General features: G+C 40.2%; 1 protein-coding gene across 10 annotated transcripts in view; it reads right to left on the reverse strand.

Moving 5' to 3' along the window:
- NUP210L (nucleoporin 210 like) overlaps positions 1-15,119 on the reverse strand; it is an 87,841-nt gene that overhangs the window by 60,153 nt on the left and 12,569 nt on the right. For 9 of the 10 annotated variants that reach the window (XM_019431222.2, XM_053908673.1, XM_053908676.1 and 6 more), the window contains 5 exons: positions 14,397-14,529; positions 13,122-13,280; positions 11,965-12,033; positions 10,818-10,924; positions 10,060-10,200 (listed from right to left, as the gene is read on the reverse strand). In XM_019431222.2, the coding sequence (XP_019286767.2) occupies positions 10,060-10,200; positions 10,818-10,924; positions 11,965-12,033; positions 13,122-13,280; positions 14,397-14,529 (609 nt within the window). The remainder of the gene's footprint in view (positions 1-10,059; positions 10,201-10,817; positions 10,925-11,964; positions 12,034-13,121; positions 13,281-14,396; positions 14,530-15,119) is intronic. The other variant, XM_053908675.1, reaches the window with a different exon arrangement.

Below are 15,119 nucleotides of genomic sequence, written 5' to 3' on the forward strand. Positions count from 1 at the left end.
TAAAATATGACAACATATACATAAACATGGGGAGGAGAAGAGAAAGAATGGGTTCAAAGTTAAACAGCCATCAGCTTAATATTGACTGCTTTATGCAGAAGAGGTTATATACAAACCTAATGGCAACCACAAATCGAAACCACTAATAAATAAGCAAAGAATACAAGGAAAGAAATCCAAATACATCACTAAAGAAAACCAGCATATGATGAAAGAGGGAAAGACAAGGATCAGAGAAAATCTTCAGAAACAACCAGAAAACAAGTAACCAAATGGCAATAAATACATAACTACCAATAATGACTTGGAAAGTAAATGCACTAAATGCTCCAATCAAAAGACACAGAATGGATAAAACAACAACAACAACAAAGACCCAGTTATATGTTTCCTACAAGAGACCCATTTTGTTTATTTAAGATTTTATTTTAAGTAATCTCTACATCCAATGTGGGGCTTGAACCTACAACCCCAAGATCAAGAGTCGCATGTTCTATTGACTGAGCCAGCCAGGATCCCAACAAGGGACTCGTTCTAGACCTAAAGACACCTGCAGACTGAAAGTGAAGGGACAGATAAATATTTATCATGCAAATGGGTGTCAAAAGAAAGCTGAAGTAACAATACAGACTTTAAAACAAAGACCATAACAAGAGGCAAAGATGAGCACTTTGCAATAATAAAAGGGACAATCCAACAAGAAAATATAGCAATTGTAAATATTTATGCATCCAACATGAGAGAACCCAAACACATAAAACAATTAATAAAAAACATAAAGGAACTAATTGACTATTATCAAATGCAATACAATATACAATGATATTACAATTACTATACAATAACATTACAGGCCTTTAACACACCACTCACATCAATGGACAGGTCATCAAAACAGAAAATCAACAAGGAAACAATGGCTTTGAATGACACACTGGGCCAAATGTATTTAACAGATATATTCAGAGCGTTCTATCCCAAAACAGCAGAATATACATCCTTTTACAGTGTATGTGGAACATTCTCCAGAACAGATCACACATATTAGGCCACAAAACAAGCATCAACAAGTTCAAAAAGACTGAAGTCATATGCATCTTTTCTGACTTCAATGCTATGAAACCAGAAGTCAACCACAAGAAAAAATCTGGAAAGACCACAAATATGTGAAGGTTAAATAGACAATGAATGGGTCAACCATTAAATAAAAGAAATAAAAAAGTACACAAAAACAAATGAAAATAAACCACAATGGTTTGAAACCTTTAGGATGTAAGAGTGGTTCTAAGTTTATAGAAATACAGGCGTACCTCAAGAAGCAAGAAAAATCTCAAATAAACAATCTAATCTTACACTTAAAGGAACTAGAAAAAGAACAAACAAAACCTAAAACCAGCAAAAGGAAGGAAATAATAAAGATTAGAGCAAAAATAAATGATATAGAAACTGAAAAACAAGAGAACAGACCAATGAAACCAGGAGCTGATTCTTTGGGGGAAAAAACTGATAAACCTCTAGTCAGACTTATCCAAAAGAAAAGTGGAAGGACCCAAATAAATAAAATCACAAATGAAAGAGAAGAAATAACAACCAAAACCACAGAGATACAATTATAAGAGAATATTATGAATAACTAGATGACAACAAATTGGACAACCAAGAAGAAATGGATTAAATCCTAGAAACATATAACCTACCAAAACTAAAACAGGAAGAAATAGGAACATTGCACACACTGATTACCAACAATGAAACTGAATCAGTAATCAAAAAACTGCCAACAAACAAAAGTCCAGGGCCAGATGGATTCGGAGGTGAATTCTACCAAAAATTTAAAGAAGAATTAATACCTATTCTTCTGGGGGTGCCTCAGTGGCTTAGTTAAGTGTCTGACTCTTGGCTTTGGCTCAGGTCATGATTTCACAGTTTGTGAGTTCGAGCCCCACACCAGGCTCTGTGCTGGCAGTGCAAAGCCTGCTTGGGATTCTCTCCCTCTCCTTCTCTATCTGCCCCTCCCCATTCGTTCTCCCTCTCCCTCTCTTAGATAAACATTAAAAAAATTTTTTTAAAAACCTATTCTTCTGAAACTATTCCAAAAAATAGAAAAGAAAGTAACAGGAGCACCTGGATCACTCACTCATTTAAGCGTCAGACTCTTGATTTTGGCTCAGATCATGACGTCACAGTTCAGGACTTCAAGCCCCAAGTTGGTCTCCGCATTGACAACATGGAGTCTGCCTGGGATTCTCAGTCTCCCTTTCTGTCTGCCCCTCCCCTACTTGTGTGCTCTTTCTCTCTCTCTCTAAATATAAATAAACTTAAAAAATTAATTACTGAAATTCACAATAGAAAAAGAAATTACAGAATCATCTTTTTTTTTAACATTTACTTTTGAGAGATAGAGACAGAGTGTGAGCAGGGGAGGGGCAGAGAGAGAGGGAGACACAGCATCCGAAGCAGGATCCAGGCTCTGAGCTGTCAGCACACAGCCTGATGCGGGGCTCGAACTCACAGACCCAGAGATCATGACCTGCAAAGCTGGACGCTTAATTGACTAAGCCACCCAGGTGCCCCAAAATTACGGAATCATCTTAACGTTTGCAGGAAATATACACTGAAATATAACATTCATTCATCTAGGATATGGGAACTTAGGAATAAAAGGAAATTTCAGTAATTTGAAAGGGCATACCTTTAAAAAAATTTTTTTAATGTTTATTTATGTTTGAGAGAGAGAGAGAGACAGAGTGTGAGCAGAGGAGGGGCAGAGAGAGAAGGAGACACAGAATCTGAAGCAGGCTCTAGGCTCTGAGCTGTCAGCACAGAGCCCCATGCGGGGCTTGAACCCATGAACCGTGAGATCATGTCCTGAAGTTGGACACTTAACTGACTGAGCCCCCCAGGCACCCCTGAAAGGGCATATTGTTTAAAGAAACTAAACATCACACTTAACAGAGAAAAAGCTTTCCTTTGAGATCAGAAACATTATTACCATGTCTGTTTGGCATTGTACTGGAGATTGTGAATAAGGCAAGAAAAAAAAGTAAAAGGCATTACGATTGGAAAAAGTGGGTATTGGATTAGGACAGGAAAGAAACAAATCTGTCAATTACAGATGATATGATATAAAATATAAGTGATTCTATAGATAAATTATTAGAATTATTGGGATACCTGGGTGGCTCAGTTGGTTAAGTGTCTTAACTCTTGGTTTTGGCTCAAGTCATGATCTCAGAGTTTTGTGGGTTCAAGCCCTGTGTCAGGCTCTGTGCTGAGAGCACAGAGCCTACTTGGGATTCTCTCTCTCCTTGTCTGCTCCTCCCCTGTTCCCTCTCTCTCTCTCAAAATAAATAACTTAAAAATAAAAAGGGTTCAGAGCCACTTTATTTATTATAGCCAAATAGTAGGGGAAAAAAAATGTCCTTCAATAGCTGAATGGTTAAAAAACTCTAGTGTATCAATACAATGGAATATAACTCAGCAGTTTTTAAATTATATATTGATGCATGTTAACAATTTAGATAAATATTAAGGGCATTATGTTTAGTACATTCAGTTTTTCATCCATCCCCACAATCAATTTTAGAACATTTTCATTACACCAAAACCAAACCCTACACCTTAGCTGTCACTCTCCAAGCCCTCCACTCCCTCCCCCAGCCCTAGATGACCGCTTCCTCTCCTAGCCCTAGCTGACCACTCCCTCCCCCAGCCTTAGGTGACCACTCCCCTCTCCCAGCCCTAGGTGACTGCTCCCTCCCCCAGTCCTAGGTGACCACTGCTTCCCCCAGTCCTGGGTGACCACTCCCTCTCCCATCCCTAGCTGACCACTCCCTCCCCCAGTCCTAGGTGACCGTATTTACTGCTTTCTGTCTATGGATTTGCCTGTTTTTGACATTTCACATAAATGCAATCATGCAACATGTGGCCTGTGTCTGGCTTTTTCACTCAGCATAATGTTTTCAAGAATTACCCATGCTGTAGCATATATCAGTACTTGTTTTCTATTGCCAAATACTCCATTGTATGGAATATGGATGCACCATAATTTATTATCTACTCCTCAGCTGATGAACATTTGGGTTGTGTCCACTTTCTACTATAAATAATGCTATGAACATTCATGCACAAGCTTTTGAGTCAAAATGTTTTCATGTTTCTTGCATATATACGTAAGAGCAGAATGGCTGGGTAACACAGTAGTTCTATATTTTGTCTGTTGATAACTGCCAGGTGTTTTCCAAAGCAGCAACACCGTTTACTCACTTACACACATTCCCCCCAAGAGTGTGTAAGGGTTCAAATTTCTCTACATGCTTATCAATACTTATCATTGTCTGTCCTTTTTATTTTCAGCCAGTGGGTGTCAAGTGGTATCTCATTATGATTTTGATTTGAATTTTCCTAATGACTAATTATGTTGAACATGTTTTTATATGTTTATTGGCCATCTGTACATCTTGTCCTATGTACTATTTCTATAACTTCCTGTAAATCTATAATTCCAAAATAAACAGTTTAAGAAAGTTATTAATGATAACTTTTCCTCCAAAATGGTTAAGTGCTCCAATATATTCAATGAAGACTCTCCGATTTCGGACCATATATAACCCACATTTTAATCCCAACACAAAAAAGATGAATTACTATCTCTTGACTAGGTATTAAGGAAACTAGGAAAACCCAAGAACTGTCTCTAGCCTCACCAAATTAAGAGTATAGTAGGTGTCAGGGTGCCTGGGTGGCTCAGTTGGTTAAGCATCTGGCCTCAGCTCAAGTCGTGATCTCACAGTTCGTGAGTTTGAGCCCCACGTCAGGCTCTGTGCTGGCTCAGAGCCTGGAGCCTGCTTCAGATTCTGTGTCTCCCTCTCTCTCTGACCCTCCCCTGCTTGTGCTCTCTCTCTCTCAAAAATAAACATTAAAAAAAATTTTTTTTAGTGAAGCTTTATTTAAAAAAAAAAAAAAAAGAGTACAGTAGGTGTCAATTACAATTTCCACACCAAATCTGAACTTGATGAACAGCATAATTAGGCAAAAATATCAAAATAAAACCAATTTTTAAAAGAGTAAGGGTGTGGGGCGCCTGGGTGAGTCAGTCGGTTAAGCATCTGACTTCGGCTCAAGTCATGATCTCTCGGTTCACAAATTTGAGCCCGCGTCAGGCTCTGTGCTGACAGCTCAGAGCCTGGAGCCTACTTCAGATTCTGTGTCTCCCTCTCTCTACCCCTCCCCTACTTGCACTCTGCCTCTCTTGCTCTCTCTCTCTCTCTCTCTCAAAAATAAACATTAAAAAAATAAATAAAAATAAAGAGGTGATGGTGAGAGCTCATTTTAAAACGTATTATTTTTTAAAAAGCAGGATCTTTGGGATTGAAGAATGATTCTAGAATAGTGTCAAATTGCCAGAAATGCCATACAGTGTACAAAAAAAAAAATCACTGTGTATTAAATATTATTGAAAAAACTGAGGGGGTGCCTAGCTGGCTCAGTTGGTACAGTATGTCACATTGTTTTTATTAAAAAAATTTTTTTAATGTTTATTTATTTTTGAGAGAGAGAGAGAGCATGAGCAGGTGAGGGGCAAAGAGAGAGGGAGACACAGAATCTGAAGCAGGCTCCAGGAGCTGTCAGCACCCACGAACTGTGAGATCATGACCTGAACGAAGTCAGGCACTTAACTGAGCCACCCAGGTGCCCCAGGGTATGTCACTCTTGATATCTCAGGGTCATGAATTCAAGCTCTATGTTGGGTGTAGAGATTACTTAAAAAAAATTCTTTTAATATTGAAAACAAAAGAGGGGCACCTGGGTGCCTCAGTCAGTTAAGTGTCCGACGTCAGCTCAAGTCATGATCTTATGGTTCCTGAGTTCGAGCCCTGCATTGGGCTCTGCACAGTGCAGAGACTGCTTGGAATTCTCTCTCTCTCCCTCTCTCTCTCTGCTCCTCCCCTACTTGCACTCTCTCTCAAAATAAATAAGTAAACTTAAAAAAAAACTGTTGAGTAAATATTGTTGAAAAAAATGGACATATTTTACTAATGAATGTAAACCTAAAATTGTTAGAAGTAACCCAAACACCACTTAACAAATACTTATTTCTGCCAACAACATGTTAGTCACTCTGTTAGATGTTAGGGCAACAGTTGTGAACAAAGTAGGCATAATCATTGCCCTCAAAGTTTATAATGTGATAAAAGGAGCAAATAATAACAGTAAAATATGATGAATATTATGACCTGGGAAGTTTGGGAGTTCTGAGAATATATATGAAAGGGGAAAACAGGCCTGAAGAAGTGATGTTTCACACTGAGTACACAAAGTTTTATAGACAAAAGAAACTATATTTGTTTATAACAATGAAAATAAACAAATGGAAAGGAAACTTAGAGGCAAAAAGGAAGAATGCATTTTCTAGAAACTGGAAGTTCAGTGTGGTTGATACATAATGGAGAGAGAGTGGCAAGACCTGCAACTGGAAAAGTTGTCTTGGGCCAATCATTCAGGTAGAGTCACAAAATTAAATTCCCACAGCATTTTTTTTTAATGTTTATTTATTTTTGAGAGAGAGACAGAGCGCAAGCAAGGGAGGGGCAGAGAAAGAGGGAGACACAGAATCCGAAGCAGGCTCCAGGCTCCCAGCTGTCAGCACAGAGCCTGACATGGGGCTTGAACTCATGAACCATGAGATCATGGCGTGAGCGGAAGTCTGACACTTAACCAACTGAGCCCACGCAGGCACCCCTAGACAGGCCTATTAAGCTGAATATGAAATAATAGTGAATGGAGGGAAACAGCAGAATTAAAAGCATAGTCTAAATGGTGTAGTCTGTCCCAGTTAATCATTGTCAGATTCTTTTTTTCTGTTTGGAGAGAGTGCAAGTTGGAGAGGGGCAGAGGGAAGGGGACAGAGGATGCGAAGCAGGCTAACAGCAGAGAGCCCAACTCGGGGCCTGAACTCACAAACAGTGAAATTATGACCTGAGCCTAAGTCGGATGCTCAACCAACTGAGCCATCCGGATGCCCCTGTCAGATTTTCATATAACCTAGAGAAGCAGAAATCCTAGGTTTTATTTAAATTAAGGGGCACCTGGGTGCCTCAGTCGGTTAAGCATCCATCTCAGGCTCAGATAATGACCTCCTGGTCCATGAGTTCAAGCCCCATGGTCGGGGTCTGTGCTGACAGCTCAGAGCCTGGAGACTGCCTCAGATTCTGTGTCTCCCTCTCTGTCCCTCCCCAGCTCACACTCTGTCTCTCTTTCAAAAATAAACATTTTTTTTCTTCTTTTTTTTTTTTTAATTTTTTTTTTAACGTTTATTTATTTTTGGGACAGAGAGAGACAGAGCATGAACGGGGGAGGGGCAGAGAGAGAGGAAGACACAGAATCAGAAGCAGGCTCCAGGCTCTGAGCCATCAGCCCAGAGCCCGACGCGGGGCTCGACCTCACGGGCCGTGAGATCGTGACCTGAGCTGAAGTCAGACGCTTAACCGACTGAGCCACCCAGGCGCCCCTCAAAAATAAACATTTAAAAAAATTAAAGTAATAAAAAAAAAGAAACCGTCAAATAAAAAGAATAAGTAAAAAATAAATAAAATTTCTCAATTAAAAAGAAGTTTTTGGGGCACCTCATTCAGTTGAGCAACTGATGCTCAGGTCATGATCCCAGGGTCATGGGATTCAGCCCCACATCTGCTCTGTGCTAAGCCTGGAGCCTGCTTAAGATTCTCTCTCTCTCTCCCTCTTCCCCCCTCCCATTCATGCTCTCTCGCTCTCTAAAATAAGTAGATAAATAAAAGGTCAAAAAAATAAATAAATGGAAAGTTTGCACGCCAAAATAAAAAGACCACAAACCAAGATATAGGCTAGAGATCACCCCCTTTGTGATCTCTGTCATGGAGGGCCCTATTAAAACCATATTAAGGAGTTTTAACTTTACCTTAAAACCAATGGGATGCCACCAAAGGAATTTAAACAGTAAACACACAATTTCTGTAGTTTTTAGAATATGGTTCCAGCTAGGGGTGATATCAGAGGTAGGAATACCCATTAAAAAACTGCTATACAGGGGTGCCTGGGTGGCTCAGTGGGTTAAGCGTCCGACTTTGGCTCAGCTCATGATCTCATGGCTTGTGAGTTCAAGCCCCACATCAGGCTCTCCGCTGTCAGCAAAGAGCCCACTTTAAGTCCTCTTACTCCTCCTCTCTCTGCCCCTCCTCCACTTGCACACGTGCTCAAGCATGCTCTCAAAAATAAACATTTTTTAAAAAGTTAAGAAAAGGGGTGCCCGGGTGGCTCAGTTGGTTGAGTGTCCGACTTCAGCTCAGGTCATGATCTCGTGGTCCATGAGTTCGAGCCCCGCGTCGGGCTCTGTGCTGACAGCTCAGAGCCTGGAGCCTGTTTCAGATTCTGTGTCTCCCTCTCTCTGACCCTCCCCCATTCATGCTCTGTCTCTCTCTGTCTCAAAAATAAATACACGTTAAAAAAAATTGTTAAAAAAATAAATAAAAAGTTAAGAAAGAAAAAAGAAACTGGGGTACTTGGGTGGCCCAGTGGGTTGAGCTCAGAGCCTGGAGCCTGCTTCGGATTCTCTGTCTCCCCCTCTCTCTCTGCCTCTCCCCTGCTCGTATTCTATCTCTCAAAAATAAATAAAACATTTAAAAAAATAAAAATTAGGGACGCCTGGGTGGCTCAGTCAGTTAGAGGTCCCACTTTGGCTCAGGTCATGATCTCACAGTTTGTGAGTTCGAGCCCTGCTTTGGGCTCTGTGCTGACAGCTCAGAGTCTGGAGCCTGCTTCCGATTCTGTGTCTCCCTCTCTCTCTGACCTTCCCTGGCTCACACTCTGTCTCTCTCTTTCTCAAAAATAAATAAACATTAAAAAAAAAACGTGAGGGGCTCCTGGCTACCTCAGTTGGTAGAGCATTCAACTCTTGATCTTGGGGTCATGATTTCAAGCCCTAGAGATTGCAAAAGGAAGGAAGAAAGAAGGAAAGAAGGAAGGAAGAAAATTGCTATGAAGGTCTAGGTGAAAATCACCATGGGAATAGTAAAAAATGGGTTGGGAGACATTCACAAGAATTGACATGGCATTCAACAGTGTACTGAATGTAGCAGGTGAGGGGGAAGGAAGAGTCAAGGGCCACTCGGGATCTGTCTTAAATAACCAGATGAAAGGATCTGTGAAGAACAAATAGGTTTGGGAGATGGAGATAAATTTGGCAGGCTGTTAAAAATCAGAAACTTAAAAATCAGAAATCTGGCATTATGTCATATAAAAATTAACCAAAAGAAAAAATGTACAAAGAAATTCAGTTATGGCATTTATAAGAATAAGAAATGGAAACAATGCAAAAAGTTCAAGGTTGGTGGCATGGTCAAATACACTGACGTATTAATCCTTTGGATTTTCGGAATAGAAAGTACTCTATGTGGATCTGACAACACAAAGAAATGTGCACATGAATATGTATTTTATTTTATTTTTATTTTTTATTTTATTTTAAGCAAACTTCACGCCCAGTACAGAGCCCAGCTGAGATCATGAGTTGGATGCTTAACTGAATGAGCCATTCAGGTACGCCCAAATAATTTTTTAAAGGAACCTCAAATGGTGAATGTATACACAATGACCAGAAATGCAAATATGAGCAATAACAAAAACTGCAACAGGAAATCTGTACAGGCATAAACTACCAAGTATACGGTTTATCGTCTTCTTTTTCATTTTTATTGAAAGATACAGGTGGAATATGCCACGTATCTGCTTGCAAATCAACAAGTCATCCAACCCTCATCAGGGTTCTCAGGATTTAAAGATTATCCTTTAAATTCCCATCTGGTAGGGGCGGCTGGGTGGCTCAGCAGGTTAAGCATCTAACTCTTGATTTTGGCTCAGCTCATGATCTCACGGTTCACGAGTTCGAGCCCCACGTCCAGCTCTAGGCTGAGAGTGTGAAGTCTACTTAGGATTCTCTCTCTCCCTCTCTGTCCCTCCCCTGCTCTCGCTCTCAAAAAATAAACTAATAAAAAATTTTTGAATTAAATAAAAATAAATTCCTACCTGGTAAATGATGGAAGTCAGGGATGCATTTATCAGCACGACACCACTTTTCAGGGCTTTTACCACATGATAAGATCCATTCACCGTAGTGAGCTGCTCTTCAAAGTACTCCTGTAGGAACTGGAACATAATCCTGAGATTCTGAAAATTAGCCCAACAGCAATACGAAACTGGAGATGTTTTTTCACTAACTCCATCTTAACCCCAAAGCATTAAAAAAAGGTGTGGATATGCATTCTAGGGATAAATAAAAATAATACCTTTGCTCTGATCATGGAAAGTATCTCGTCATAGAAAGTCGGAAAGATATAATTTTAAAATACTAATTTTTGAAAGATTCATTAATGGCAAGTGATCAGAAATAGAAAGAGTCAAACTTTATGCAAATTTGGGTATAATTTTTGCCATTCCATACGTTGACAGTTTTCAGGGAAAACAAAAGGGCGCTGAAACATGAGTGCCGCACTGCTGTCTGTGGCGCCACTGATCCTCGCCCCATGTCGCTGGGGGTGACCAACTCTAAGGGAGTCGGTGAATGAGACCCTCTCCACCTCTTTTCTAGAATTATCACTGAACTATATATTTTACTGCTGGTTTAGGATTTCTCAAGGACAGAACTATTTAATGACAACCATAAAGTAGTAACTTTAAAAGTAAAATCTGGAAGCAAAAGAAAAAAACCCTTCGTAGCCAGAAAGATGGCCCACTCAAGAAGTCATCCACAAGAGGGGCTAGAAAAATACAAAAAAGACACTCACATCTGAAATATAGACCTTCGTGCTGCTTTTATCAAACACTTCCACTGTAATGACATACACCTGTCCCACCTCTAGACTCCACCGGTCTCCAGGTTGGACTGTGAAATCTGTACACAAATCAAGAAACAAAGGTATCAGAAGAGGCCAACATTTTTCTACAATGAATTAAAAAATACAAACTTATACAAATGATTCAATGTCCAAAATTTGCTAACAGATGGACATGGTTTCCAAGGTTGACCTTTTGGTTCCCTCCATCAAGTTGTATAATAATTTGGAGTTCTAAAGATCCTGGCTTCACTTAGTTCAACTCAGGTATAAAGAAACACTCTCACTTATATCTGTATACCAAACAAACCACAATTTTGCTCATTCCTAATGTGTCAGGCAAGATTTCAGCTTCTTTACGTAATATTAGATTCATATGACCTAAGGACATTAGTATTCTTCTTTCTTTGTATAAAGTCTCTTTTCCAGGGGCGCCTGGGTGGCGCAGTCGGTTAAGCGTCCGACTTCAGCTCAGGTCACGATCTTGCGGTCCGTGAGTTCGAGCCCCGCATCAGGCTCTGGGCTGATGGCTCAGAGCCTGGAGCCTGCTTCCGATTCTGTGTCTCCTTCTCTCTCTGCCCCTCCCCCCTTCATGCTCTGTCTCTCTCTGTCCCAAAAATAAATAAACGTCAAAAAAAATTTTTTTAAAAAAATAATAAAGTCTCTTTTCCTAACCCAATATTGTATCACATGCATCTTCCTATTTTTTCACCATCTGTTTCAAGATGCTTCACTCTTGCAGATAGCATGTAACCATCATAACAGTGTGAGAAAACATGTCAAAAGAAGTCTAAATTCGAAGGTTAAAGAGGTACTCTAAGGGTGCCAGGGTGGCTCAGTTGGTTGAGCATCCGACTCTTGATTTTGGCTCACGTCATGATCCCAGGGTTATGGGACCGAGCCCTGCACAGAGCTCCGCGCTGAGTGTGGAACCTGCTTGAGATTCTTTCTCTCCCCCTCTGCTCCTCCCACGCATGCACATGCTCTCTCTCTCTCAAATAAAAATAATAATAATAAAAGCACTCTAGTTTCTAATGCACTCTTTCTAGTGAAATAGTTTAAGCTATTCATTTTTCTTAAAATTATTATCTAAAAATACCTAAAAATCCAGGCTCTACAACATATATGGTGCAATTTGGGAGTCCAGACACGGATCTCATATGGACATCTTAATTTCTTCTTAAGAAAATCATATGAACCAGAGTTGGGTGAAAAGACAGATGTGAACTACCAAAGAAAAAAATAAATGTACAAACAGAAACAAACAAAAATCCTATCTTTTATTATCTTTTGGAAAGCAGAAACTTAAATGTGTATACTTCTGAGAAAAGTCTGAGGGACGCAGTCATCACAGGAATCAAGTATTCTTGAATTTCAAATTTAAAGAAAATGGAATGATAGAAAAAAAATCATGGTCCATGCTTTTAATATTCATTTAGCTGCCAGGGCGCCTGGGTGGCTCAGCTGGTTGAGCATCTGACTATTGATTTCAGCTCAGGTCATGATCTCCTGTTGTGGATTTAAGCCCCACTTTGGGCTCTGTGCTGACAGCACAGAGCCTGCTTGGGATTCTCTCTCTCCCCCTCTCTGTCCCTCCCCCACTCGTGCTTGCTCTCTCCCTCTCAAAATAAATATTTAAAAAATTAAAAAAGGGGCGCCTGGGTGGCTCAGTCGGTTGGGCGGCCGACTTCGGCTCGGGTCATGATCTCGCGGTCTGTGAGTTCGAGCCCCACGTCGGGCTCTGTGCTGACAGCTCAGAGCCTGGAGCCTGTTTCAGATTCTGTGTCTCCCTCTCTCTGACCCTCCCCCGTTCATGCTCTGTCTCTCTCTGTCTCAAAAATAAATAAACGTTAAAAAAAAAAATTAAAAAAGAATTACTCTCAACTCAATTTAACAAATACTAATTAAGCATCTACTGCAGAAAATACCATACCGTCTTTTCTCAATTATTCATGTGGAAATAGGAAAGAACAAATTAAGTAAAATTCACACAAGTTTCTTCAAGCTGTCTTCCTCCCATCTCCTAATTATAATTTAACTGAGGTTGCAAATAAGTACTGAAATCAACAGATCCCAAGTTCAAACTATTCTTTTCTCTACCTACCCTTTGTTAGAAATTATGATGATAATTCATAGTTCTTTGTTAAAAATAAAACTATACAAAATAAGTATAATTTTACCAAATTACTTTATCAAGGAACATGTCTAGTATGCTCAGGGAAACATAGATCAGCAGCTAAAACTTGAAAAGGATACTTTTATGGACAAAGACAAGGTTAGTTTGGCCCAGTTGGACAGCAGTCACTGTGGCTGTCTTCTCATCCAGTAATGCCACCTTCCCGGAAAGAGACCCATTAAATGCAATTCTGTGGTCTTGCATTTCCAGTGTGTAGTGTTCTAAGGGGAACTCCACCTCTGTAAGACATGAAAAATACATACAACAGCATATTGTTGGATTAGAAGAGGAAAATCAGGAAGCAGGCCTAAATAAGAGTATGATCTGCTTCTAATTTCCTTCCCACTATGATGAATTTCAACATTTAGCCATTTTGGGGGAGAATACTACATGAGTTAACTGTTGACCTTGCTTGCATTCTTAAAAACCAGTGAACTGAAAGTAGCAGGGAGGATCCCCACTAAGTAAGGAAAGGACTAATGCTAATGGATCCAATGCACACTTTATAAACTGAATGGGACTTCTGGGATCATTAGAGTGTTGAGTTTTCAGTTAATGAGCTGAGCTTCTCAAGAAACAACTTTCGTGGGGTGCCTGGATGGCTCAGTCAGTTAAGCGTCTGACTTTGGCTCAGGTCAGGATCTCACGGTCTGTGAGTTCGAGCCCTACATCAGGCTCTGTGCTGACAGCTCAGAGCCTGGAACCTGCTTCAGATTCTGTGTCTTCCTCTCTCTCTGCTCCTCCCCCATTGACACTCTGTCTCTCTCCCTCTCAAAAATAAATAGACATTTTTTTAAATTTAAAAAAAAAAAAACTTTTGCAAAAATCATTCAAGTCCCTCTGGTAAAGTTTCCTCACTTGCCCTATTAAAACTAGTAACAGGGGCGCCTGGGTGGCTCAGTTGGTTAAGCATCTGACTTCGCTCAGGTCATGATCTCACGGTTTGTGAGTTTGAGCCCCATGTCAGGCTCTCTGCTGACAGTGTGGAGCCTGCTTGGGATTCTCTCTCTCTCTCTCTCTCTCTCTCTCTCTCTCTGTCTCTCTCTCTCTGCCCTACCCTGCTTGTGCTCTTATTCTCAAAAAAAAAAAAAAAAAAAAAAAGAAACTTAAAAAAAAAAAAAAAAACTAGTACCAGAATTCAGAAGCCCATAGGCACTGATGCTAAGCATTAGCCTGTTCAAGATATGGGGACCATCTCTATCCAATATTATCTCAGGTATAGCACTTTAGGAATACTTTATCACAAAATCTAAAAACACAAAGTATGTGTATACATAAGGTGGAGCTGCTTCTCTTACTGTCAGCAGGAAGGATTTGGGAAATGTTAAGTCTTAGGAAAAGATAAATCACCTTACCTGTCATTCTTCCCTGCACCATTTTTGCAACTCGGTATTTAATATATGCTCCTACTAAGAGATAAATATCATGGGATGGTATAAGAAATATATTCTCCAAAACCAGCAGACGTATCAATGCTGCTGCCACGTTCTAAAAGAGGAAGGAAAAAAACAGGTTCCATAGGCAAAATCCTGAAGGTCATCTTCCTTGTTAAAAATTTACTTCTTACAAGTTTTCTTTTAAAATATCTTATAGAGGGGCGCCAGGTGGCTCAGCTGCTTGAGCATCGGACTTTGGCTCAGGTCATGATCTCACAGTCCATGGGTTTGAGCCCTGCACTGGGCTCTGTGCTGACAGCTCAGAGCCTGGCATCTGCTTCAGATTGGTGTCTCCCTCTCTCTCTGCCCCTCCCCCTGCTTGTGTTCCATCTCTCTCTCTCTAAAATAAATAAACATTTTAAAAATAATAGAATATCTTACAAATATTTAAAAATTCTTTCCTGGGGTGCCTAGGTGGCTCAGTTGGTTAAGTGCCTGACTCTTGATTTTGGCTCAGGTCATGATCTCACGGTTTTTGAGTTCAAGCCCCACACTGGGCTCTACACTGACAGTGCGGAACCTGCTTGGGATTCTCTGTCTCCCTCTCTCTCTCTGTCCCTACCCCACTCACACACTTCTAAGAATAAATAAATAAACTTAAAAAAAATTTAAGAAAAAGAGACACCCAAATGACTGAGCAAC

Source organism: Panthera pardus, unplaced genomic scaffold (genome assembly GCF_024362965.1).
Source record: "Panthera pardus isolate Hobbes unplaced genomic scaffold, ASM2436296v1 HiC_scaffold_21, whole genome shotgun sequence".
In the NCBI taxonomy this organism is placed as follows: domain Eukaryota; kingdom Metazoa; phylum Chordata; class Mammalia; order Carnivora; family Felidae; genus Panthera; species Panthera pardus.